At 37.7% G+C, this 27,376-nt stretch overlaps 1 protein-coding gene across 11 annotated transcripts in view; it reads right to left on the reverse strand.

Moving 5' to 3' along the window:
• PPP6R3 (protein phosphatase 6 regulatory subunit 3) overlaps positions 1-27,376 on the reverse strand; it is a 59,461-nt gene that overhangs the window by 21,192 nt on the left and 10,893 nt on the right. For 2 of the 11 annotated variants that reach the window (XM_048058638.2, XM_013195235.3), the window contains exons 1-13: positions 16,828-17,910; positions 12,538-12,770; positions 10,884-11,070; positions 10,013-10,150; positions 9,607-9,672; positions 9,040-9,152; positions 8,200-8,313; positions 7,383-7,512; positions 5,698-5,850; positions 4,294-4,443; positions 3,718-3,782; positions 2,520-2,635; positions 2,049-2,134 (exon numbers count right to left, since the gene is read on the reverse strand). In XM_048058638.2, coding sequence (XP_047914595.2) covers positions 2,049-2,134; positions 2,520-2,635; positions 3,718-3,782; positions 4,294-4,443; positions 5,698-5,850; positions 7,383-7,512; positions 8,200-8,313; positions 9,040-9,152; positions 9,607-9,672; positions 10,013-10,150; positions 10,884-11,070; positions 12,538-12,770; positions 16,828-16,839 — 1,563 coding nt within the window. In that variant the 5' untranslated portion in view covers positions 16,840-17,910. Of the gene's footprint in view, positions 1-2,048; positions 2,135-2,519; positions 2,636-3,717; positions 3,783-4,293; positions 4,444-5,697; positions 5,851-7,382; positions 7,513-8,199; positions 8,314-9,039; positions 9,153-9,606; positions 9,673-10,012; positions 10,151-10,883; positions 11,071-12,537; positions 12,771-16,827; positions 17,918-21,403; positions 21,514-21,921; positions 22,087-27,376 lie in introns of those variants that run through there. The other 9 variants (XM_048058632.2, XM_048058633.2, XM_048058636.2 and 6 more) reach the window with 9 other exon arrangements.

The following is a 27,376-nucleotide window of genomic DNA, read 5'->3' on the forward strand; positions in this document are numbered from 1 at the left end:
TCTATCAGAACAGCACACCAGAAGTAATTTTAACTGGAACAGCAACTAGGTGAAGTAACAGTAGTTAGAGCTGACGCCTTAGACATATTCTATGGAAGACCACTGATATAAAGCAAATCCACAGATGACAATTTACTCTGGACTATGCTATACTGCATTATTCTAACACCTCTAGAACTCCCTGGTACAAATTCTCAAGTGAACATAATGTTTTTTTTTTTTTAATTTTGTTTTTGAACAAGAGACCAGGCTACACAAAAGGACAAGTTAAACAGAGAAAATGCAAGGCTTCACACATGACAGACACCCTCCTATGCTCCCACAAATACCATAGCACAATGTCACAGTAAAGACACACGCAATGGACAAATGAAGAACACTTTTTCCTGAGGTATACTGTGCTTTTATGTCTTTTCCTCTGTTAGTATAACACTTATTTAAAAGCCACACAATTTGACATGCTTTATTTTATACAGCCCTGCAATACAATTTGCAGCCTAGAAGCACCCCGACTTATTAGTGAATTTTAACAGTGAATTAGTGAATTTCTGAAGGAAACATGCCACAGTAAATTTAACACTAGGGCTGTCAGTAAGTAGGAAGAACAGTAATGCACCAAATGACCTCTGGGCTCATTCTGCCTGGAGAAGAACCATTGTACCAAATGACAGACCAAGTCTGCTGAAGGTTACTGCTCAGTGTATTTGCAAAAATATTCTTGTAAAGTCTGCACATTTCAATGTAATTACACAGTATTCTATACAACTTGAGCTGCCCTGGATACCCCCCAGGCATGCTTTCTGAGAACATGTTATATACTTACTCCTTCTACAATTGTACCTTGGGGTAGGGAACCAAATAAAATGTTCTTTATATAGTTTTAGCTGCTTCTTATTAACTATCTAATCCGTGGTAGAAGTCCTGCCACTGGTGTTGTAACAGTAACAAGCTTGGGACTCTAGCTTCTTCCTCAAACTCTCCCTTTGGGAACCAACAGGACATAAAGTCCAAAACATGAGTTATTTTTCTTGTTTTTTGACAAATGTTGTAGTTTAAGCATAACCCTTAAAGAAAAAAACTAGCATTACACCACCCTAATGAATACACTGCATAATTATGCCAGGGAAGGGGGTAAAAATGACTTCTGCAAATTTCAGCAACTTTAGGTAAGAAAACAAGCTCCTCGCTGTTCTGACTAGTCATTTTCTAACGTTGTAATACTAAAGCAGCACAGGCACTTTTTGCAAATAATTAAATTTAGTGTATGGTATTTGGTATTTTTGGTTTAATTTCCTGAGAATATCCCTAAGGGGGATTTTCCTTAAGAGAAAGGAACTACATGGTGATTCTTAAGGCAACCATGGATAATTTGTCTTGCACAGTGTTGTTTTTAGGCTTAAAGGATGTATATTTTCCTACCTAGTCCTTAAGTACTACCAAACTTTTCACCTTCCTCCCAACCCTCAGGATCCTGAATTCCAGCATCTCGTGATCACTGCAGCTAAAAATAAGTTTTTAGAAGTTCAAACTAAGATGTGGTGATTACTTTTAAGCTGTACATTTAAGATGACTACATAAAACCTCTTCACACTTTTACTTAAATTTAGCTTTTAACAAACATGCAATCACTATTGTTGAATGCAGAAAAAACATTAAAACAGATGCACAACAAAAGTATGCAGTGTAACACACAGTGGAATGCAGGTAGCACTTTACCATTAGATCAATTCCTTATGTTTTTGTCCATACTCTTAGAGGAGACAGGAGCTTTCAAGCTAACTTGACGCTCTAAGAATATCTTCCTTTGTGGTGATTGCCTGGGATGAACTGTATGAACTGAACTACAGCAAAATTCTCATACGAAACGTCACTGATGTGGCTTTAGTTGGAAAGGAAACTAAAGAATGGGAGTCCCATAGCTCAGCAATTAGATGTACTTGACACTATCTCAATAGCATGGTACTTGGAAAGACTGCCTGTGCTGCTGACAAAAAATTGGGGCCCAAGTAAGCAACAGCAATTTTCAAACTTTATCCAGCACCACTTACCAGGTCCACTGTATTCCTTTTGTTAGTTTCTCCTAAAGAGCTTGTGCAGAATGTCTCCCATCGCTCTCTGACCTCCTCTGGAAGCTCTAGAGTAGGAAACAAAAAACAACGAAATACAATCAACAGTGAAGCATCACTTAATTTTTAAATGTTGTTGTTCTCTTGTGCTCTTAAAAAACACACAAAGCAATCAGAAATAAAGAACATACACATAAAAAAGACATAAGGATTAGTTCATCTTGTAAAGTCTAAACTAAGCAGTTCAGCATCTCCTTACGTTTATTTCAAAGAGCTCTGATACTATTCAGGGATGTTTGAAAAAGACAAACATGTTTAAGGACAACTAGTTTTAAGCAGAATATGTCAAAATATTCTTCTTCTATCCAGAAACTGCCTTTCGTTTTTAAAGTTTATTTCCTAGAAACTTGATCATGGAAGACACAAAGAGAAACTTAAGAGTATTAACGTTACCTTTAATAAGCTGTTGGACTAGCGTACTGTTAGGCCCCTTATCTGTACTGTGCACGATACAGTTTGCTATCCTTGTCAGATGACCCATATAACCATGCCGTCTTCCTCCTTCAGCCCTGCAAGATAGAAAAAGAACTTAATTGCCTGTACTCTGAGCAACTGTGCTACTATATTTTGTTATAAATCATTCTACCAGGGGCAGGAAGTTAAATAAGACAGACCTATAACCTACCACTTCTTAAGTGTAAGAGCAGTATTCTAGAACTAGAGTTTCACAAAAATACTCAAGAACTTAAGGTACAGATGTCTAGATTACACTGAGCCAAGCTAGAAGACCGACAGGCATATAACTACCAAGGAAGTACAGAGTATCTGAACAAATTATTTCTGCTTTCACATTTGTGCATGAGGAAAAAATATAAAGCATTGCCAAGATGAAGACAAAATTAGCTCCTAAGCTCTCCTTCAGAGAGATGCTTTACCCCTTCAGGTGAAGGCTGAGAATTTTTTTTCCTGATATGAACAGTTCAGACAGGGTTGGCTGCTTGAAACTTCCATCCTTTCACAATCACACGTTTTCAGGAGGAATTCCACTGCTAAGGTGCTGGCTTTTACATGACTGTGTTGCTCCCCAGTATGTAAGTTGCTTTGATGTGTTTATTAAAAATTTTCAATTGCTTACTGGAGAAAACTATCTTCTTTCCTCCATTCTCTTAAAACTTTATGGTATGTTTCTGTACTTGAAGATGGGTTAACTCTACAGACTGTTGTAAAATCTTATACATTGCAAGAATTACAGACATGACTGTATTCTCAAAAGGTGATAGGGAAAAGTATTAAAGTGATACCAAAAAGTTGGCCTGAACTTCAGGCATTACTAAAAGAGAAACTCAAGAATTCTGGAAGATTCACTATGTGTGAAAGCTTTAATCCAAATATTAACATAAGTGTTTAGAACTTAATTATTCCATTTATTCCCAAGCAAAGCGTACTTCCAAACACCACTAACACTATTGTGATAAGTATTTCATATTCTGGATATTTCAGAAAAGAGATTCTTAAAGTATTTTCAAGAATATTATGCAAGAATATTTGTTGGTCAGTATTTCTTGGTCAGCTCAGTTCTGAATTGATTATACATATCACAACTCAAATTGCATTTAGACAATTGCAGGAAATGAGAAAGCTAGTTACTCACTGTTTCTTCTCATTCATCTCCCATGCTTCAAGTATTCGTTCTATTAATTGGCACTTAAGGAAGAGCTATGAAAAAAACAAAATATACTTAACAGCTGTAAAGCTAAGTGGAACACTACTATGCATTGCAGGGTTGATTTTAACAAATCCTGATGTCTTATAAGACAGTTGATTTCTGGTTTAGGATAGATACTTTCATTAAATGGTTCAAAGTTCAGAAGCAGCTGACAGATCCCAAACAGAAACCTGAAGGTTGAACCTACATCAATTCAACTTCTTTTTGAATGTAGCTGCTGTATTTTAGTAGCGTACAACTACTGAAATAGCAATTTTAATTCTTAACAAGAAGAGGAAGTACTTGCAACCTTGCATACTTGCTCACTTTGAGGGCAGCAAAAATCCATTCCATGGCACTTCTGGGTTTAACAGCCTGAACTGACACGTTAAGAAAACCCAAAAGAGTATTATTCTTCATTCTACATAAAATATAGCCCAATCTTACTTTATGAAAGAATAACTGCTATCATACCTTGGTGAGAGGAACATTCAGCAAACTCCTCCCGAAAACATAACTTACATGTTTCAGTAAAAGATTGTCCCCAGTGGAATCCTGATCTGTAATTGTGCCATTTTCTGTGCTTTCAAGAGGACTTGCAAGAATCAATGCAATACAGATTTCTACTTGAGTATGCAAAAAGTTATTCCACGTATACTTAAAGAACATGTCCTGAAAAACAAATTCAACAGGGTTCACTCAAAGCAGGGTCCTTTCAAACATAACTAAATCTTACCCCAGCAAGTAATTTGAATGGCAACACAAGCAAATTCTTCAAGTTTTACAGTAACTAGCATTGTACATAATAAAGCGTGACCTACACAAATTTTAATACTTACATTTGCTATTATCAGAACATAAGGACTATCATACAGGATGAGAAAAAAAAAAAAAGATTTATCCTGGGAGTAGCCAATAATGCACTTCCAGATAAAGACAAGTCTGCAATGATAATCCCCTCTTAATTCTTTCTGATAGCTGCAGCCCTGAGAGTTCCCAAGTCAGAAATGCTATTTATGACCTTCTTAGTCCTTAAGTTTCTTTTCTGAATTCACCATAGACTTTCTGCATCTACAATACCCTTTGGGAATGTGCTCCTCACCATAACGAGATGCCTTACGTCATCTACCAATTTTATTCTTCTACTACAGAAAGCTACCTCAGGTAATCTAGATGTAGTCTGAGAATACTTAATGTCTTACACAAGACAAAACTGAGGTTGAGAGACAAAATTTTGAGCTGAAAAAAGCTATTTTAGTTTTGTAACTATCTGCTTAAAAGCAGAAGTTTACATATTGTATTTTGAAACTACAGTATAAATTCCAGCATGTTTTGCTAGGTGTTTATTAAATGATGCCAACATTTGAAGATTTTGGTCAACCTAAGAATGTCTGCTACAGTTGAAGCCTGAGTTAGGAAGTACTCAAAGTGTAGATGGCAGGCTAGAAGTTTGCTGTGCAACAGTTTGCTTTCGAACAGTTTTTAAAGTGTACAAGCTACCAAGATAAACTGTCCCTTTATAGGGCAATGCTAAGATACCATTTAGTGTTCTACCTATTAAGAGACAGAAAGGTTTTGAGGGAACAGCTTAGGAAAAGAATAAAAAGGTAGGGAAGCGTTGAACACAGCTGAAAACTTGAGCATACAGATGAAAAATAAGCTTAAGAAAACCACTCCAAGAAAATCATGTATATTTATGAAGGTGCAGAAAATAAGAACCATTGAATCGATCACAGGAAAATGCTGGCCTCAGACATATGAATTTAACAGTAAAATTAGATATCTGGAGTTCTCAAACAATGCGCTAGAAGTCACAACACAAACAGTCTGAAAAGTTATGCTGGAAATGTATTACAAGTTATCTGCATCGACAGAGATAAGATCTTACTAGCATTTCACAAAGATAAGGCAGCAGAAAGTTCTTACCAGTATAACTCCTATGCTGTTAAGCTCTATAAGTTCCTGATTCACACTGCTCATATTTGTCTGTAAAAGGCTAGATATTAATCTAATCACATTTAAACGTGTGTTCCCCACAGGTGGATCCAATACACCCCAGGTTGTCTTCATGACACTTTTCTAAAAAAAAAATGAAAAAAACATTATTTGTCAAAAAACTTGTTATTACTATGCACAATGAGAGAATAGTGCTTTAAAAATGTACACAGCCAGTCCTTGAACAAGATCTTGCAAAAACTGAAAAAGCAACTTAGTTCTGAACACCATGGTTTATTTTAATTCTACAGACAGGGGGCAATGAAAGACAGCCACATGAAACCAATGGCACTAAAAAGTGATTGGTAGCTGTAAGAGTTCAAAGTAGATGAATTCTATCCAACCTTAAAAGGGATTAAGAAATACTTACACTTCTCAGTGGTTAATCCAGGTACACAGCTACAGTTTACATTACCACAGTACTTGCGAAACAGCTACGTAGACAGTCACTAAACATATTATGCCTCAACAGCTCTGATTTCATATTGCTTCATATACATGAAAGCAATTTCAAACAAGCTTCTTTAGTTCTGTGTAACATTAGTAGAACACACCGAAGCTCCAACTGTAGTCTCTGAAGGAGTTACTTCCAACAGCAAGAATCTCTTTCCATGCACTAATAGGTCCTTGTATTACAATAAGCACCATGGTTTTTACATCAAAATTTTAGCTGGCTGCCAGATGAGACCTGTTACCACATAACTAAGTATCAGCCAGTCAGAAAAGTCTGGTATTGACTACACTAAGAGCTAAAAATCTACCAACAAATATGCAAGGAACAAGGGAAAGTCATCACATAAATGTCTTTCTTCCCATATTAAAGCACAAACACATTTTGACAAGGAGACCATCTAGAAATGTACTACCTTTCACAATACTGGATGTCATTTTGGCCTAACCAGTGCCACCCTTGTGTCAAAAGTGGCAGACAACCTGCTAGTTCACTTAGCCCGCTCTTTACCTAAGGCAAAATTTAAGAATATGGATAAGACACTCATTTAACTAGTGCTTAAAAAAGCAGAGTCAATAACTTCACTGGATGATTTATTCAAATGCTCAGTACTCCAATCAGAGAATACTCAAGTATCTTATATGACCTCGCTTTTAATGTATATCTTGTTGCAAGAAAGAGATTATTTGCATTTTTCATCTGTTCTGCACTTGAAAGCTTGAGGTCTCATCATTTCTAGGCTAAAATAGCCTTTACCACTACCTTGTTTCCACCACCACCAAACCTGTCTCTTATGTGACCTTTAAGTTCCTGATCATTTTCACTCTGACCCTCAGGTCCTTTACTCCTACGCATTAGGGCACCCTGAAGTGAACTATGCTTCAGCTGAAATTCTGCTGGTAACAATTGCTTGGAAAAAAAATACATTATAGGTAAAATCCCTATTTATACAACATGTTGTATTTATCTTTTGCAACAGCATGACATGCATAAGCTGATTACCATAAAAAAATCAGTTAAAAAAACGTAAAGAATTCGGCATGCCTGGAGTGCATGGTACATGCAGTAGAGCTGATCTACTCTAAGTCCTGGACAAGTCCAGAGGAACCGTGCACACAATGAGAGTCTTGCTTCACTTTATTTGGCAACAAAAGGTTTCACTTACTTTTGGAGGCTCAAGTAGGAGTTCATGGAAGGATGAAAGTCGTGCTTTTATGGCTTCTAAAACACTTTTATTGACAGAATATGTTGAATTGCTCATGCCTGGAGGACAGATCTCTATATGGCCTTCAAATCTAGAACACACAAGTCTAGTATTAATACCCAAACTAATTCTAGAACAACTCTAAAGCTATGATTCTCAGTGTCACAGTTCTAAAGGCATGAAAATAGAATTAAGAGGAGGGCAAAACCAGGAGATTTATATTTGTAATCAAGTGTGAGCTAACAGCAGAACAAGATTCTTCCAAACACTAGGCCTAATATATCTAGGTTTATCATGTTTGAAATCTCCAGTTTGGTTTTCAGCTATTGAGATTAAACTTTACAGCTGTTCTATTCCTTCCTTCATGGCAGAGAAAGAGCTTCACTCATCTATCAAGCCTCTGTTCACTAGTTTCTCAAAGTTATAAGAAGATCCCAAATTAAAAAAAAAAAGTGAATATCCAGTCACTACACTGTACACAGGTACTCTATTCCTTGTGTCCAGGAAAAAAAAATGATGAAATGAAATTACTCTTATCTGACACGTAGCAATTAAACTAGGTTCTGGAAAACACCGCAGAAAGACCAGTCATCCGGGGGAAATGTAATAACACTGCTGGTAACAGCAATCACACGGTTTGCTCTTTTACTACTTCACCTGTAAAAGGCCACTTAAAATGCTTCAGTCATAAGTACATGGAAGGCACTTCACTTACTATTGTTGAACAACAGTTTAGTTAAATTAAGCAGCCATAAGTACAAGCAATAAAAACACTTACGTCTGTCGTCTTGTCTCAAGTAAGGTCAGTAATATTTGGATTGCACTGACTATTGCAGATTCATTTTTTTCTTTATGAAAAATATTTGACAGCAGCTGCTCTATGATTTCTCGTCTGAAAAGAAAGCATTGGCATCAGACATAACACTTCTTTAGGATACAGCTGTTAAGAGAATTAACTACTGTTTGCCCATGTGAAATTAGAGAACAGGATAATGAAATGAAGTCTGTTATTTCAAGCCACCAGGTGCTGCTAGGACAATCACTCCCCTATGACATGACTACCCCAATCATATTTCCCTACTCCCTCTCTAGATCTATTTTTCTTTTGTTTAAAAAAAAATCTATCCTTTTTTGTACTGTTGGTTGTCAGTTTTCTGTCAGATCAAAAGATTGAGCAGGTCATACAGCCATGTAAACCTAAACCTAGAACCTGCAAAACAAAGAAGGTGACACAGAAAAATCTCTGGTAGAAACAAACTTAACTTAAACAAGAGATCAACGCTGAAGTCCCATATGTGTATTCTGCACAGTATCAAGCTAACCTCCACATGTTTACACGTTTGATACCATTAACTTTGACAGTGCAAGTAATATTTTTAACATTCCTCATGCAGAACCAAGGTACTACAATGAGGAAATGTTAAGTGAAGCCAACAAGGAAGTCATCCAGGTGGGCTCCACGTACTTGCTGAGCTATTTTAAATTGCACAGATAACAGGTAACCAAGAGAAGTCATCAGGAGAAGGAAGCTTGCAATTCTAAAGGGTTTTAAAGGTCAAAAGTTAAATAATAGCGCTCTGATGAACTGAAAAAAGGTCAGAAATTCAAACTAACTTACTTCTCTAGACTTGCAAGCAGTGGATCTGGTTCTGAACTGTTTTGTATTTGTAACATCTGGTCTCTGCTTAGACGAATAATTTCACAGAGTGACTGTGATGCATTTGAATGTCTCTGGAACAGAAAAATGAAGCATTATAGATTAACAACATGCTGGACTAGAATCCTTCATTAAAAAGCTGCATTAAAAAAGCTTGGACTAGAGTCTCTCCTAACAGAAAACATTTTAGACAATAGCTTTGTGACATATCTAAACTTTAACAAGACAAAAAACCCTCAAGTCACGAGGCAATTGATTTTCACTATTAAAAAGGCAAAGCATTAGAGTTGAATCTTCAAACAATACTTAGTCTGCACTAGACTTTGACTACCTGATAAACTGTGCAGGTCCTGGGGGGGGACGGGAAGAAATCAGCTCTCCACAACCCCAAACTACCATAGTCTTAAATAACAAAATCAGGTATCAGGTTATTAAAAGCAAGCAGAAAACAGTAAGACTAAGAGTTCTAACACTATTTTACAGCAACCTGCTGCACAGATGTATCCAAAAGAGCAGACCAATACTTACATCTTCATCTTGAGATGGATGTACAATTTCCACAAGCCGCTGGATAATTCTCTCCTCATTTAGCCACTGTAAAAGTGTTTGTAGACGTTAGCAGGAATGTTAACCAAATGAATGAATTAAATGAATTAATGGCTTTACAAGAAGTAGTTTGAAAACTGCCATTAATCATACTGTTGATATTTCTAAACAAGGCCTAACAATACATCAGGAAAAAAGGATAAAAGCAAAATTAGCATTTCTGAGGAAACGTAAAAAAATAAATATTTACTGTCGAGAAGAAAACCCTTCCCAAAACACCTACTGGGGTAGCAGACGTGAACAATGGTACAAATTGTCTAAATATTTTACAAAGCATCTTTTTGACAGTTCACAAGTCAAACAAAGGTATCTGAGAAGTTTTACTCACATTTAACACTTCTTGCCTGGGCTGTGGAGGTTCTATGCAAGTCAGTAGCCTGAGCAGTAAGTCCATGATAGCAGAGGTCCCTATGTGCTTAATAACGAGGTCTACAAAATCATGTTTCTTCTTTAAAAAATCCACAATCTAGAAATTAACAAGAAAGAAGCTTACAATAGTTTACCTGTAGTTTACATGGTAAACTACACCACATACATTTCAGTTTCTTTCAGTTACTAAAATGAGAAAAACAAATGAGAACTTTGTAAATACTTCTGCCACTTAGCCGTGCAAGGCAAGGTAAAACAGTACATAGCAGTACATAGCAGCTAAAGTGGCACAATACTGATCTGTCTACATGGAGTATGTCTTGGGCCTTCTCGCCAGTCCAGGTTGCTGACCATAAACTACTTAAAAATCTACAGTAATTTTTTCCTTTTTTGTATGAATTCCCACAACTCCTGGTTCAGGGATTGAAGCAGACATAGTAAAGCCTTAACATAATATACTTTCAAGGAAATACAGAGCTTGCTAAATTAAAAACACAGAACAGAGTCACAAATGATTTGCTCAGGTACCAGAGCCAGCCATACCGGCTGTTTGCAGGGTCACACAAACACAGAGGAGCACTGCATTTCTGGATGAGGATTCCAAATGTCTCTCACCTTTTTTTATGACAGTCTTCCTCAAAAGATCAGACCCACTCCCACTGATTCAATTCACTTATCTTCACCTCTAACAGTAATTTGATGAAGACACCACCAAGCAAATACTGAGCTAAGCTAAGGCAAAAGGTAAGCATTGGCACGCAGGCAGTTACTGTTGGACAAATAGCTCAGGCAAATCTGAAACTTAAACTGGAGAGCTTTTAAATATTTACCTGTTCTGGTTTTCTGCTTATAAGAATACTTAGCACCTTGCTGAAGAAACTGGCAAGTAAAGGGTTTAGAGGAGATTCATTTAAGAGGAAGCTGTACAGTTTCATAAGTAAGGATTCTTCTTCTCCCAGCCTATCGTTGATCTGTGAGACATCTGAAGTAAGCAGCTCACAGGATATGTTTGGATATCTGGGGAAAAGGAAGAAAAAAGTGTACATATGTATATCTCCATTCATCACTCGTACTTCAAAGAAGGTACACCTTCAACTTTTAAATCAGAATCTGGTAGGGTTTCTGACCAATTTTTCCAAGAATAGCAGCTCTGCACTAATAAAGAAAGGCAAACTACTGCAAGGTAACAACTACACATTCAGACTACAAGCTGCATTCTTTCATTTCGGAAATGGACTACTATATTCTTCAGTTGAAATAGGACAGCACTGGGGAAGTAGGAAAAAGAAAGGGCAGGCTTTTATTTTAAGATCCACTGTTAAAGCCAGCTGTTCAAATATTGACCTCTCATTTCAGAAAACTATTTTTTTTTGGAAGAGGAAGAAATTAGCTACCAAGAAATTAAGCAGGTTGATAGTACCAGATTGATACTGCTCCATCCCCAGTGTTTGCCCCTTTCCAATAACAGGGCTTACATTACAAAAAGTCAAAATCAATCTCTTCAGGATTAATACTTCTATACCTGTTGCAATTGTGTAGAGACTCACTAAGCTAGCCAAAGACCAACAAAGCCTGCAAAAGTAGTTAGTATTGCCAAATACAGGAACTTACTGGTTTTGATGGCCTCTTAATTACTCAGTGTTCTGAATTGCACTTCTGGCCCTGTGTCATGAAGCAGTACTATCACCCACTCACGCTAGAGATAATTACAACAGCATCAGCAATTTAAGGCTTTTAAGTGAAAGACACTGCTATTTTAAACTCAGCTAAAAACACTCAGTGGAGGTTTGGTTTACCAAGAACAGAGAAGTGCAGCAGCTAAGAGGGTACTCTATTTTTTCTTTTTACATACTATCACAATAAAAAGCAGCTTGCTGCACAGACAACTGTAAAAGAGGCCAAAAGTGGTAGAAGTGCTTGTATACAAACTCTTAGATTAACTGTGAGTTTGAACCTTCTCAGCAATGTAGCAAGAATCATGTCCGTACCCAATTTTTACGCTTCTAGCTCCGCAAAGGAAAACACCAGCAAACAGGTGTTAAGTATATTCTTACAAGGTGTGCTACAGTGCTATAAAATGCATCTTCAAAACAGCTTACTAATTGTCAATAAAACAAGGCTAAGCACCTAACTATAGTACCCAGATAGGGGTTTTCACTCAACTATTTCTGATCACATGAAAACATAACAAAAAGACTCTTCATCTTCACACAAGTTCTGATTTCTGTACATTTTCTTTGGGCAGCAATTGGTTTTGGAGGCATTTCTGGATAAGAGGTTTCCACTCAAAAAATATGCAAGCATTAGAATGATTTAATTAAAGAGTTCTATAAAGTCCCTTCAAAACAAGCTTACTCAAAAGTTAACAGTAGTATACTAAGGAGCAGAATGCAGGAATTCAAAACATTATCAAATTAACACTGGAGTAAATCACCCCTCTTTCTACCTTCCTAAGTCCCCACCCACCCCAAAAAAAGTTCTTACTTGTATCGAACTTTTTCATCCATGTCTTGAGGCGGTTCTTCGATAATAAATGAAACTAAGTCTTCCAAACATTCTGACTTCAACAGAAACTCTATAAGTTTGCGATTCTGAGCCTTGCACTCTTGCAGGACGTCCTCTTCATCCATCAATTCCTTCAGTGTTACATCTTCTCTCTCTAGAAGTGTATCGATGTGGGATGACGAATGGAGATCAAATTTCCAAAACATGCTGGTCTGGATAAGAATATACACAAAGCATTAAGCTTACACATGTATTTAAGCAGTATAAATACTTCATAGTAGTACTTCATAGCTTCTAACCCCAAAGGGACCTGCACACACAGAAGTTTTCTAGAACTTGAACAACACAACAGTAGATACTGAAAGATCATCACAAAGCTTCAAAATCAGACTTGATTAAAGATGACTGATATATATTTACTTGGTATATTTTAACACTCAAAATTAGCCAGCTCCAGGATTTTTACTTACATGAAAAGAACACTAATCGGCATTAAAGAAAAAAAGGTTAACTTTTAATAAATTTGTTCTTGCTACTCTGCTTCTGATCTGCACCCCAGTTCTCAGATTCAGAACAACCTGTTCAGCAATTACTAGATCTGGCAGAATATAAAATGGGCAAACTATAAGCACACTAGTGTACCACCTCTGTCGCTGAAGAGAACAGCTCTAAAGGTGTAGGAATTATAATCATTTAACATGCAGGCAGCACATGCCAAAAGTGCTGGAGCTAATTTCAGAGCAGGACTTACTATTTTACCATACCTCCCTCCACAAACTTGGAAAATTGGAAAACAAGGGACAATAAAATTTCTTTTGCAGATGCTTGAAAGGCCAGTGTCCCCAAGTAAAGAAACATCGCAGAAGATTAACATCAGCATGAGCAATTGAACTTTTCTTTATAAAAACACTTTTAGCACCTCCATATTAGTTTTGTTTCTTTAAGACACCTTGCAAGCAGCTGCTCCTGAGACAAGTATGCTATCAGAAAAGAATATTTCAGTCTCAAATCCAATAAACTCCTGCTCTCCCTTCACTCTCGTTAAGATCACTACAAGCATTTGCTCCATTCTCCCCTTTAAAACAAGGCTTTTACATGGCAACACTTAACCTCTGATAAAGCATCAGCTAGTCCTGTATGAATGCAGAATTTGAGAAAGTGGATTGAAAGAGATACCAGATATCAGTAAGAAAGAGTTTTCCCTACAGCTGTAAACAGCATAGTTTTAAGCAGTACTCAGAGAAAACAACCATTTTTTGCTCCTTTAGTAACCATCTTCCAAGTGTGAAGGATTTAGTTAGTGTTATTTACTGCTGAAAATTAGTAACATCATCAGCTGGGTGGACATTTGGTTACCAACAGAGAACACAGGTGAATTTGAGCAAGAACACTTCTGCAAACTGCCGTTTTATATGCAGAAGGTGAGAGTTTATAGACAGCAATCAAACCGTGCCTTTGTCATATCAACTCTTATGACAACCTACAATATCTAAAACAGAAACATTTAATCCTTACTCAAACTAAGAGGCAGACAGTCCCCTAACAAGCAACTATGAAGAAAAAACATTTTTTGTCTCAGTTTTTCATGGCAATGACAGATCATTGGATATTAGGAAAAATTTCTTCACTGAAAGGATTGTGAAGTATTGGAACAGGCTGCCTAGGGAAGTAGTTGAGTCAACATCCCTGGAGGTCTTCAGAAAACATGTAGATGTAGAGCTCAGTGACATGGTTGAATGCTAGACTTAGCAGTGCTAGGTTAAAGGCTGGACCAGATACGCTTAGAGGTCTTTTCCAACCTAAATGATTCTCTAATCTTGGGCTGCCAAGCCCTCAGAGTTAGAGGACCATGACTGGGGGAGGAGTAAGCAACTTTCCATCTGTGGCCACCAAAACTGTGAAGGACCAGTGTATCAGCTCAACATTAGTAAGTCCATGGGGCCTGATGGGATTCACCAAAGTGCTGAGGCAGTTGGCAGATGTCATAGCCGGACCCCTCTCAACAATTTACCAGAAGTCTTAGGAGGCTGGGGAGGTCCCCGCTGACTGATAACTAGCCAATGCTATTCCCATCTAAAAAGCGTGCATGAGAGAAGACCCAGGAAACTACTGACCTATTAGTGTAATCTCAGTCCCTGGAAAAGCTAGGGAGATTACCCTGGGTGCTGATGAAAAGGCATTTAAAAAACAAAGCTATCATCAGGCATAATCAACATGGGCTCGTGAAGGGGAGGTACTGCCTTAGTAATTTGGTTTCCGTCTGTGATAAGGTCACCCTCTTGGTGGAGGGAGGGAAAGCAGCAGATGTAATCTTTCTTAATTTTAATAAGGCCTTTGATAATGTCCCTCGCAGCCTCTTTCTGGACAAATTGTCCAACTTCAAGATAAACAGGTTCATGCTATGCTGGGTGTTGAAATGGCTTGACAATAGAGGTCAAAGGGTTGTAGTCAATGGGACCATAGCTGGCTGGCAGCCAGTCACTAGCAGTGACCAGCCCTGACCCAGGGCTCAATTCTAGGGCCAGTCCTGACATTTTTGTCAATAACCTAGATACAGGACTGCAATGTAACCACAGCAAGGTTGCTGATGGTACTACACTGGCAGGTTTTAGGAAGAGAGGCCTTCCAAAGGGAGCACTGGGCAATTAGCAATGGCAAGTAATTCAGCAAAAGAAATTACCAGGTGCTGCACCAGGGACAGAGTAATGCTGGACATGGGTAGAGACTGGGAGACAAGTGTCTGCAGGGCAGCTCAGCAGGAAGGGATCTGGGGGTGCTGGTCAGCAAAAGGCTCAACGTGAGCCAGCAGCATGCCCTGGCAGCCAAGGGCAAACAGCATTTTAGAATGCATTAAACCCAGCATAAACAGCCAGTCAAGAGGTGATTCTCCCGCTATATTTAGCATTGGTGCAACCCCACCTTGAAGATTGTGTGCAGTTCTGGGCTCCATAATATAAAAAGGATAAAAAGGTCCCTGCAAGTATCCAGAGGAGAGCAGCTAAGCTAGTAATAGGGCTGGAAGGCATGTCCTACGAGGAGAGGTTGAGGACACTTGAGTTGTCTAGTTTGGAGAAAAGAAGCCTAAGAGGCAACCTCTTCTCCCTAATAACCAGTGAACATAAGGGAACAGCACAAAGCTACACTGGGGGAGGTTCAACCTGGACATCTGGAAAAACTTCTTTTATCATGAGGGTGGTGAAATACTGGAACAGGCTTCCTAGAGTGCTTGAAGCCCCTCGGTTGTCAGCGTTCGAGGCATTTGGATAATGCCCTCAATACCTTCATTATTACGTTTCAACTTTTTGACTAGTCCTGAAGTGCTCAGGCAGTTGGACTAGATGACCTTGGAAGGTCCCTTCTAACTGAACTATTCTACTAGGACAGCATTAAGCATTTAGTTAAGTTCAAGTGCATTCAGCATGCCTACCACAGCTACGTAGAATAGGGAAGCATCAAATTTAGCACTTCAATAGCCAAGATAACAGAGACAAATCCAAGGATCCAGCAAAACTCTTACGATTCTCTTCATTAGAAGACTTTCAGTATTTGGCTTAAAAATTAGAGTAAGCCTGGTATACTCACTACAGAGAAGTTGTAATTGCTTTTAGGGTTCTCCTTGTTGCCTTAATTATTGCATGCTGTTCACTTAGTACCACCTTACTTTGCTTTTGTCAGAAGGTTTTTTTTGTCAGAAGCTGTAAGCATACATAATTGCCCCCCGATTACATAGCTTTCTGTTTAAAGATATAGGAATCAATCAGAAATCATTCCAGAAAAGGTACAGATAACTTCAACTGCAGCATCAGTACTTACAATCATCTGAGAGCCCATGCAAGGATTAAGTGGTTAAAAAACAAAGAATCTTTTCTACTAGAATTATTAGTGAACTTACAAGCAGATTTGAAAACACTCGATTTCACACTATCTTAAATCAAATTACACAACGTTATCAAGAACATTGGCTTATGGTTATTTGGGCTACACACAGACTCACTGTGAGCAAGTAAAACTAGTGCATTATTAAGAGTCACAGAATATTTGTGTTTTTTTCCCCCCCTTACAGCTCTAGTAAGTACAAATACCTCCCCCCCATGTCCCATTTAGTACAAGTAGCACAGAGTGGTTACTTGCAAAGATGCTAATTCCAGATGCAAATCCCTCTGCACTGACTAAAGCTCACTTCAGTAGCTTCAATCTATTTCTCAATTACTTGTTTCAAGAGAAATTTAACAATGGAAAATAGCAACAACAACAAAAAAAGAGGCATACTACTGCAAACATGTTACTGCGTAATTTCGCAAACTGTCTCCCAGGCAAGCTCTTTTAGGGGGTGCTCCCTCAACATGTCAGGTGCCGGCCAGAGTTTACTCCATCACTTTTCAACAGGAGCCCAGGTCCTTTGGAATAAGGAAAAATAAACACCATAAAATGTGCCAAAGAGGAAGTCCAGGAACCCTGAAGAGAAGAGAATTTTCGTAGGCGTTATCACCGATGATAATCTAGAATCAACCTACCACAGTTCTGAATCAAAGTTTAAAAAAGTTGTTCTTCCCATAGACTACTTCTCCCCCCTCTCTCCCAAAACGTACCAGTTCTGAAGTTCTGAATTATTTTCATACTTTTTCAAGTTTCAACCCCATTAACAGAGGTAGAGAGTTAAAGCTTATATCCACAAATCAGGAGTGGACAACTTCCCTACTATATTCCTCCCAAAATTTCACTACCTGCTAACTTATGGTCAGCTCCACAGGTCAATTGGGTTGCGTTACTCCCAATGTTCAACTCCAGCTCCAATAGGGGCCTCAAAATCTCAAAACACAAGATTTAACACAAGATGCAATAGACTGTCAAATATGAACCACGATCAAGATTAGATACTACATGAAGCAAAGTAATGCAGGATAATACTAAAAGCTATCTGACTTGCAAAGAAAAATTGTATGGTAAAATTGTTACATATATTTGGCTCTCAAATAACATTTAGTTAGCTTTCCATAATCTTTGAAAGCTCCCACCAAGCAAGACTAACAGACTTCCAATGCACAGAAAAATTTCCTGTGACAGTTTACATTGACTTGATACAAGTTATGACAATCAAAATTCCTAATGAATATGTATCAGTCAGAAAAAAAGAAAACACATTTTCATTCCTTAGTTAATATTCTAACAGATTTTTCTCTAAATGAATACTGAAGTAATATTCCATATAGTGAACACCTGACTTAAAAGTGTAAGGAAAGAAAGCAGTTTGGTAAAATGAAGAAAACCTGTCACTGTTCTGAGATACAGGTAACTGAAATTCTTATTTTAACTGCTTGCTAAGTGGAAGAAATAAAGCTTAGAAGTGATTTCACCCCGGGGGGGGGGTGGGGGGGGAAAAAAAAAAAGTCTTCTTTCTCCTACAGATGAAGAAAACCACACTCTGTATTTTGTTTAACAGTAACTGGTCTGTGGTTGTCTCTAAGGGCCAAATGCTTAGTTGACATCTCCATAGAAAAAAAGCTGGTTACAGTTAAATGAACAACTCTTTCCACAGCTTCCAGTGGATGTAGCAGTTAAACACTTTTCCTGAACACAGACATTCCTGTTTTTAATCTATAGGATAAACATGTAAATTCTAGTCAAATGAGCCTACAAGGATAATTTTGGAGACCATCTCCTGTCTCAAATCTTCAAACAAAACATGCTTATTACTTTAAAGTCCCATCAGTAAATAAAACTAAGAGAGCTGCTTATTTCAGTTCAAGACTTAAGCATCTTACCTAGGTAAGAAAAATACAAGAAACATACTTTACCAGCAGTTAATTCCACCTTGGTAGCTTCTACCTAACAGCTGAGGGCCGGTAGCTACAAAGCAGATATGGTCATCTAAACCAGCACAGAAATAAAACTAAGGTGGTAAAACTTTAGGTAAAAGTACTGTTTTACTGTGTTTTACTTGACTGCTGGATAAATTAGAAACACATACACAAAACTTCCACCAGGAATTTCACTTTTTTTTTTTTTTTTTTTTTTTTTTACAAAAATACCCGATTTCATTACACAAGCAAGAAAAACTTAGGAGTATATCAGATGTTAAACTGAAGCTTCTGTAATGTATTAAGTCTAAGAAATGCTACATAGGAAGTAATAAAAATTGAACTATCAAGCACCAAATTCAGCATGTAGCTCATTTTTCTCTATGTACTTTTATATTTTCTTCATATGGGGTTCAAGTGCACAGATGAACAGATCAGTTACTTTTGCACCAACAAACTTTTCGATGATCGAACATATCCTAAATTATACAGTCTATTTCAGCCAAACAGGCTTTCGCAGCTCTTGGGTAGCAACTAGCAAAAGACAACTTAATCACTGGATACAAGAAGAGCAGCTACAACAGTAGTCCTTGGTGCCACCCGAAAACACTCAAAGTCTTACATTTCTTAGTGCTTTTATATAGATTTTTCAATGCAAACAATTTACTGCCTTCTAAACAGGAAACATGCAAGTATGCTTGGGGAAGTAGTGAGGAACACGAAAATCTTTTAATGGTAAAACTAAGAATTTAGCACCATTATTAAGACCTTTAAGACTTATTAAGTGGTTTCTTTAAAACGCTAAGCATGTCCTTCTGCCAGCTCAACTCTATATCAATTGGTTAAGTACACTTAGTTTCCAGCTTATTTTCCCCCAAGCCAGGGCCATTAATTACATACCACACTAGCATTTATAAAGTCCTTATTTTGACACTGGAGGTGTACTATCTGTTCAAAACAAAGCTAAATATAAGTACGTGCCTGAAAAAATTTAGAGCTAGGCAGAAATATCAGTGACCAAAATTGACAAAGAATTACTCTAGCAGCTCCATTTTAAATTGCCAATTTCACTCGGCCAGCATATTACCCATTGTAAACCTGTTGCCTACAACTGCCTGACCTTTCTTTGCAGGAGGCCAATTCCTCATAGCATAAAACATCTCCAGACCTATTATATAGGAAAACTTAGCACATATGCATTTAGTCTGGAATCAAGGGCAATTTAAACAACAACACTACAAACATACGACACCTGCAATCTAGCTTGGACCAAAACTGTTATTTTCCATAAAATAATAGTAATTTATACTAATATACAGTTATGCCGTAACTGAATTCTACACTTTTTCCACTTGATAAATGCAAGAAAACTTCTCATGCACAGGCACACACATTGCTTCTTCTGCATTAGGAGTTCAGGGCACAAATACAGGGACTGATGAAACATACTGTTTGAATTGGGTAGAAGATAAATGTTTAAGTGTAAAAACCTCTCCCTGACTATACCTTATTTGCATTATTCAAATTATTTTGAATAATGCAACAGACACCGGGCTTACCCAATAGGCAATTTTTACATAAATTTTCAATTAAACACTCAAAATGAATTAAATCGTTAGCTAGAAAGACACAAGTTATTGTTCCAAAAACTATATTCAACTACATTACACCTAACAATCAAAAATAAAAGCAATAGTACAGTAGAGTTTTAAGGAACGTAGGTACTGGATCATCAAACAAAACACAGTGTAAGGGGAAACATCTTAGTAAGACCTTACCATCATTAAGCTGTAAGATCCAGGAACTGTGGGGTAGCGTTCCTTGTAAATAACCTAGTGAGATTTCAGTGTTTTGAACCTTCGGCAGGTAGAGTTTCACCTACATACCAAAACAAAAGACTGCTTCTTCCAAACGCTATCAAGAATTCCTGTGTAACCAAATTATGTTTGGGAATACAATAGAAACAATTCAGCAAGTTCATTGACTACTCTACAATTTAACATCATGCTATGGATATGATTATGTCCAGACATCACACCCACTTAGAGCATATATATTTCTCAGCTAACAACTACACTTTCAAAAGGTAACTACATACTAGTGTGAAATTTGATCTAGTCTTCTCTTGACCAGAAGAGAAACACATTAGGAAACAGTACCAAGACAGTAATTTTCGTAACATTCTCTTAAACAGCTGCCTCCACCTCCTAATGAGGAGGAAAGTTATCTAACAATTAAGGACTTCCACTCCCTTCTTCTTAAATAACTCCACTTCCCAGGGGAAGAAGAGTCCTGCTATGGTTGCAGGGGAGCTAAGAATTGGGACAGACAAACCCTTGTTTGTCATTCCAGTCTCCCTTATTTATTATAGTAGCTGCACTTTTGTCTAAGACCAGAAGTGCAAATATATGAATTTTTACGTAATATGTATTATATCCGTCATGTGCATATATACACAGACACCTATTATGGCTTAACGTCCCAGTAGTCAGTTTCTATGACTTGAAGCATACAAACAACTCCCAAAGTAGTTCATTTTGACTCAAAGTCACCAATTCCTCAAAATTCATGAGGTCATAACAGCCCAGCTGAAATCTGCACCTCATAATGAAGTTACAAGAGCAATTTTATACCAAGCAACAACTGTATCCTTGTCAAATTCCTACAAGATCTCAAGACACTGGTTAACAAGTGTTAATCAATATAAATCTTAATCACCTACAACAATTACAAATTAGACACTGATCTCCCCTTCCCACATAGAAAAGATTAAGTGGAATTACTAGAAAACTATTCAACAGCCAAACATTTACACATTTAAAATAGTCATCAGTCAAGGAATTCAGTCAATTCTTGGTATTTTGAACTCTTCTGATTATCTTCAGAATAGAAATGAAGTTATGTACTGAGAAGAACGGGTTCAGCAATACTATAACAAGAAAACTAAATAATACTCAGAACAATGTAGTTTGATACCAAGAATTCAGTTGCAGAATACAGTACAATACTCTGACACAAGAACCTATAGTGCTAAATGTCATTCATACCTAATATGTCAGTTCATGAACACATTTGCTTTGAAACTCTTCAAAGAATTGGAGGCTGGGCAGCTGATACACTTCCTGGCACAAAATCAAAACACTTTAAAACATGTTCCCTGTAAAACAAATAGAATAACCACAACAGTGTGTCTAGATGACCCCTGATTCTCATTCTAAGACCAAAGGGAAGAGGGGGGGAAAAGGGGCAGTGAGAAAGAAGGTACTGTAACAGCAGGATGGATTAAAAGGCAAAGGTAAAAACAGTCTGCTAGAAAGTAGTCAGAAAAAAGCTGCAAGAAAAGGGAAGGAATGGCCACGAAGTCTAAACTGCAGAAAAGAAGAGCAGCTTGGAAGGTGGCAAATGTGAACCTACAGAAATCTGGTAAATGAATGCCTTTAGTGAACATCATAGATATGAAAAAAGTTAGAGCATTCAGGAACCACTTAAAATTTAAGCTACGGCTTTATAGATGCAAAAGCTAAATATACTGCTATAGATGAAGTTTAATAGCAATGTTTCTTACCTGTTAAACAAAAGCTTTTAAAGAGTTAAAAAAACAGAATTTGTACTCTCTCAGGCTCCTTGCCCATTACAGGATATCCTGGCAACAGCAAAAATCTTTCAATCTACAGTATTAGCAGATTAGCAGGACTGAATTAGGATTGAATTAGATGAAGCAGATTTCTTCCTACAACGACAAAAAAGACATTTTATAATTTAATGTTGTTAACACTTTCTGTTCAATAGTTCAACAACTGCATGAACAAAAGCGCTGCTTTGCAGGAAATAAGACACGTGAACTGAAGGAGGAAACAGTTTGCTGTGAAAAGTGTCAGTCCAGTGCACCGTACCCTGAAAGTAAGTTCAAAAACAGCTTTGTCATCTGAAAGAAAATTGTTATTAGCAAGTTTAAATATCCCCCTTCACTTCTGAGGGGCAAAGGAAGATGTTTGTGTCACTGAAGTAAAGCTGCCTTTATAATTTGCACTTGACTATGGAATCTAACATGAATCCAGACTTGAAAAAGACTATTAGCAATTTCATATGAAGTCATGTCTTCAGATACAGATAAATATATTAAGATCTGATTTATCCACAAAGTGGTAGAGAAATAAACATACAAGCATTAAGAATGCCAGTTATGTTGGCTTAAGTATATACAATTTAGCCAGTTTCAATTTGAAATCAGTTTTAAAAAAACAAACACATAAAACAATCTACATAGAGACTTGCAAAGTAAACAGCTGTTTTGGGACAGCATTCGGTCACTTACAATTCATCACTAAGATGACCTGATTTTGACTTAATTCCTTCAGTGTAAAGCAAAGTAATGTTAAAGAGCATTACTAGGCATCCATAATTGGCCTCTGCCTAACGCTCACCTGCCTGTGCTTTAGTCAACACCAAATAGGCAAGAAAAAGCACCCTATCAGTTGATGCTTCTTTTTAGTGTGGCTGTTTCTGGCAGTAATAAGAAAAATTTAACACCAAAATTAACTTTCCCCCTCCACCAGTTACAGGAGGCTTTTTGATTTTGCTTTAAGAGGCAGGTTTCAAGGCAAGACCTGTTCCTTTTGGGAACAGGGTAATATTAATAGGTTCATTTAAAACAGGACAAAGTACTAACAACTAAAAAAATATCAAGTATAGTAACAAGTTCATTAGATCATGTCAATGTCTGCCTAGTATTTGGTTGAAATGCTCTCCTATCAGTTTGTCACAATTATATATTCAGCTAAAAAAACAAAAAAAGAGCACACCTCCAAACCATTCCAAATACGCTGCTAGCAAAGAAAAGAGAATGATCTAATTTTACACCTCCCATGTTAAAGAGTATGTGCCTTCAAAGGTGTTTCTTGAGCCTTGAAGATTATTTAATAGCCTATATCAACCTAAAGAAACGTACTAGAAATATTCCTTCTTAACTAGAATAAACATTTGCATTCCAGTTAAACAATCATCCAACAAATGTGGGGTTTTGTTTTTAGGGCTGGTTATGTTCCACTGCTTGCAATATCACCTTATTTGCTACCACCCTGCAGTTCTGGAAACAGAAGTCACCACATTTCCATTTTGTGGCTAACAGCACAAAGATTCCAAGCCCTGACATACACAAACACCAAACACAGCCTTCTCTAAGGCTATTTTAGTAACCAACATACACATGAACTGAAGGTCAGTGTAATACATTGACCATAATACTTTCAAAGGTCAAACATGTTTTTCATCCTTAGACCTTCAGGTCCAAATGTCAAGTAGATTTGCCAATCCCTTGTGAGTCAACTGGGTTACTAGCCCAGAAAAAGTAAACAAGTGTACTGAATTTGGCTTGCTTTACCAAAGTTGTCTTGGTTGTCATTTCTGGATTACAAATGTACACATATTCAGAAGAAGAGCTCCAGGACGGAACAAAACGTCACTTCCTCAATTATGTCATGTAAAAGCAAAATTAGAAGCCTGTTTAGCTTAATCAACTTTCAGAAGAGTTGGCACTGCCAACACAGTACAAATCTGCAAAGATTAATTTATCCAAATGAAAGCCACTATTACTACTCTCCTTATACAGATTGCTTTCTGATATTTCTCTATTCTTCTGTTTGAAAACTTTAGTCTAAATACCATTGTCTAGTTACCAGAACAATCAGCTTCTGAATTCAATACAGCAGGATTACACAGTGAAAAAAATGCTAGTGTAATCGAAATGAACAAGATACTGGCAGTGCAAATGTTACAGCATACCCTGGGAAGGGTGTTCCACAAGAAGTCTGCTCTAGTGAGTCAGGATGCTGAGTCCATCCCAGAATCTAGAATAGCAGAACTTCGTTTAAGGAATGACTTCCACTCAGTGGTACGGATGGCTTGCTGACTCAGGCTGTTCCCCTCTACAAAGCAGATGGGATACTGAGAGGGGCTGTATTATGGATAAAGGGAAAAGAAACAGTTCTTTCCTTAAAGTAAGAGAAAAAAACTATCAATGAGGTGGGTCAGGTCTAAGACTTTGGCTTTCCAGGGATGGCTTACATCCAGTAACAATTCAGCCACTTTAACATGGCTCCATCACCATAACAATAGCTCTAACAAAGTATTCAAACATAAAACCATGAAAACTCCTCACCACGAGGACACGTGGTGATACGTTCATTTGATTTACCTGAGAAATAAAGCAATGCACAGCTACCTACAGTAGCATCACTGTTCACGTGAAACAACAGCATGGTACAGCCTGTCCTAAAGCATTACCTGATGAACTTTATGGTTGTTTTTTGTTTTTTTTTTGTTTTAAGATAGAGAGGTTAAAAACTCTGCAACCAGCTGCCATGAACAGACTAAACAAGTTGTATTAATGCTGCATTGACTGAGGCATGGTCTTTCTGTAAAACGGTTCCCATACAGCTCTATTGACCACACAGCAAAACTAAAAAGGTCCCTTCAAATCTCTTCTTTGCTTACAGAAGCCAACGCAACATTTGTTGCACTTTTTTAAAATCAGGATGCACAACTGCAAGGCACTGAATAGTGCTGCTCTTGCAGTAATTCACCTCTTGCATTTAAAACAGCGACATATAACTTACTATACCCAAAGCATACCCTAGTACACTTGAAGTAAACATCTCTTTTTTGTGTGTGATGTAGGAAACATTCATAAATACATCATCACACAACATTAGCTCTTGTTCCAAGTGTTGGCATTTCCAAGAATTCCAGTCTGATTTTGTAGCCCCACCCTCACCGCAGGGGCAATCAGCCTGACACAACCAGCAGAGCCCCAGCATCAATTCGGGAACAATGAAGGTGTTTGGACCACAATTAATAATTAGTAATGTGCCACTACACCATTTAGTTTTATTCCCTATTTGGAACATACTGCATTCAGATCAAGTGCAAGTGTTTTTAATGTAACACTGCACTTAAGAACAAGATTGTAAGGTACATTTTTCTCCTTTTTCCAGTGATATTACAGTCTACCAATACAAAACTGTTAAGTGTGAATGCTCAAGGCAGAGCAGTGCAAAATCATCATGTAAGAGACTAAATAGCATCATCATCATTCCTTACCACATCTCTCCAAATGTCTGGTGGAAAAAAAAATCCAGATATGTCCTCAGAGCTCTGGTATCATACAGCTTACTACAGAAGTAAATCAGCAACATCTCCTCCCCAGAAACCCACATTTAAGCAATCCATTGAAAAAGTCCTCAAAGAAAAGAGGCCTAAAAACTTTGTCCACCACCATGAATTCGGTAGGACAGACAGCTGAAGGGCAGAGAAGCAAGTACAATTGATGTAGCTAGTATACTAATTTGTGAACTAGTCAAGTTTAAAAAAAATCTACACAATACCTAAGGTGAATTTTAAACAACTTCTTAAGAAATGGCTCACTTACGCCAGGACTTAAAGTGCTTTAGAATATCAGTTCCAAGCACTTTGCTTGAAGACTACATATATATGCTCACATGTCACCATTCACAACCAAAATAAGGATGAAAAATGCAATCCTATCAGGTCTCAGAGCAGTGCTGCAGCAGGCTAAGCAGTGCCACACTACCCCAGGCAGCACAGTCCCTCCCTGCTGGCTCCCGACACCTCACCTGTCAAACTTCCGCCAAGCCATTTCAGAGTGAAAATGCACTTTAAGAAGTGACAAATGAAGTTGGCAGAGGAAGCAGGGAAGGAGTTTTTCTGCCAAGTCCACGTGCTGGAACAGCTCAAAGGGTCTGCCAACCACTAGGGCCAGCGTGGCCAAGAAGCAGAAAGCACCGTTACGGACAGGGAAACCAGGATTCATCTCTTCCATCTCTGCCCAAAGCTACGTGGGCTTAGGCTACTGCAGGACTGCAGTACAAAAGTTCAGGATCTGGTTTCAAATAAGAAACAAGACATAAGGCTAAAATAAGACATAAAGTAAGACAACAATTTTGCATCAGTTCTACTGTTCTATCCGATAGATGAAAACCCACAACACCAATCCTAGATTCCTGCACTACTTCTCCAAAAATGTACAAACCAGTACTACTAACTTACTGCTTCAGCAGTACCGCTGTTTGTTTGAACATTTAAGAAAAAAAATATTGTAAATTAAGGAGGAAGCCTTACAGTTAAATGTTGGAATTTTAGAAATGTTTTCTTAAATGCATTTATTCTCTTCTTTACCTGTAGGTACTCCCAACAAGCGCAGGGGTTTCCCTGTTTGTGCTCCAACAATTTCTTAAACGTTGAACCATAGAATGGCTGGAGCTGAAAGGGACCTTAAAGATCCTCTAGCTCCAAACCCTCTGCCATGGGCAGGGATAAAAAGGACTTAGAAGGGGAAAAATAACAATATATTTACCATCACGGTTGCACTGGTTCTGGGTCAACTTTTCACTTAATCTGCCTTACTCTGTCCCTGCTGAAAATAAGCAGGGAAGGGATGAGAAGACTATTGTTTGAACATGCTTACCAGTATTAGGCAACAGTACTAAACAAAGGTTTAAAAGGTTTAAGATAGTACCAAAAGCAGCATTAAGAGAAGACAATACAGTTGTGTCAGTCACTTTGCTGCATTAACGCTACTCAGACCTATGCCTCGCTTGCCTTAATTAACCTGAGTACAACTGCAGGCTACCCGGTCACAAAGCTTTTTGAAATGAAATCTGTACTTGGCATGGCACACTGTAAACATCAAAGCATAAGCCTAACTGGCTTGGCCATTTCTATCATGGCACTGCAGAATACAACGCAGACATGCCCACTTCATCGGGATAACCTTTAACTGGTTCAGTTAGTTCATCCTCCTTTTCACCTTGTTGATTAAACCTTTAAATTTGGATGCAAATCAAATTTCGAGGTGCATGAAAATACAGAGGCAGAAGAAAGCTGCTTTCTTCAGTAATTTCTAACCAGGGCAGCAAAAAGTATTCCTTCTGTATGGACATCATTACCAAGTATTACAAGTTTTCTTTTTAAGCAACATCTTGGTCTTTTTAATATTGTTAATA

Source organism: Anser cygnoides, chromosome 5, assembly GCF_040182565.1.
Source record: "Anser cygnoides isolate HZ-2024a breed goose chromosome 5, Taihu_goose_T2T_genome, whole genome shotgun sequence".
Lineage (NCBI taxonomy): Eukaryota > Metazoa > Chordata > Aves > Anseriformes > Anatidae > Anser > Anser cygnoides.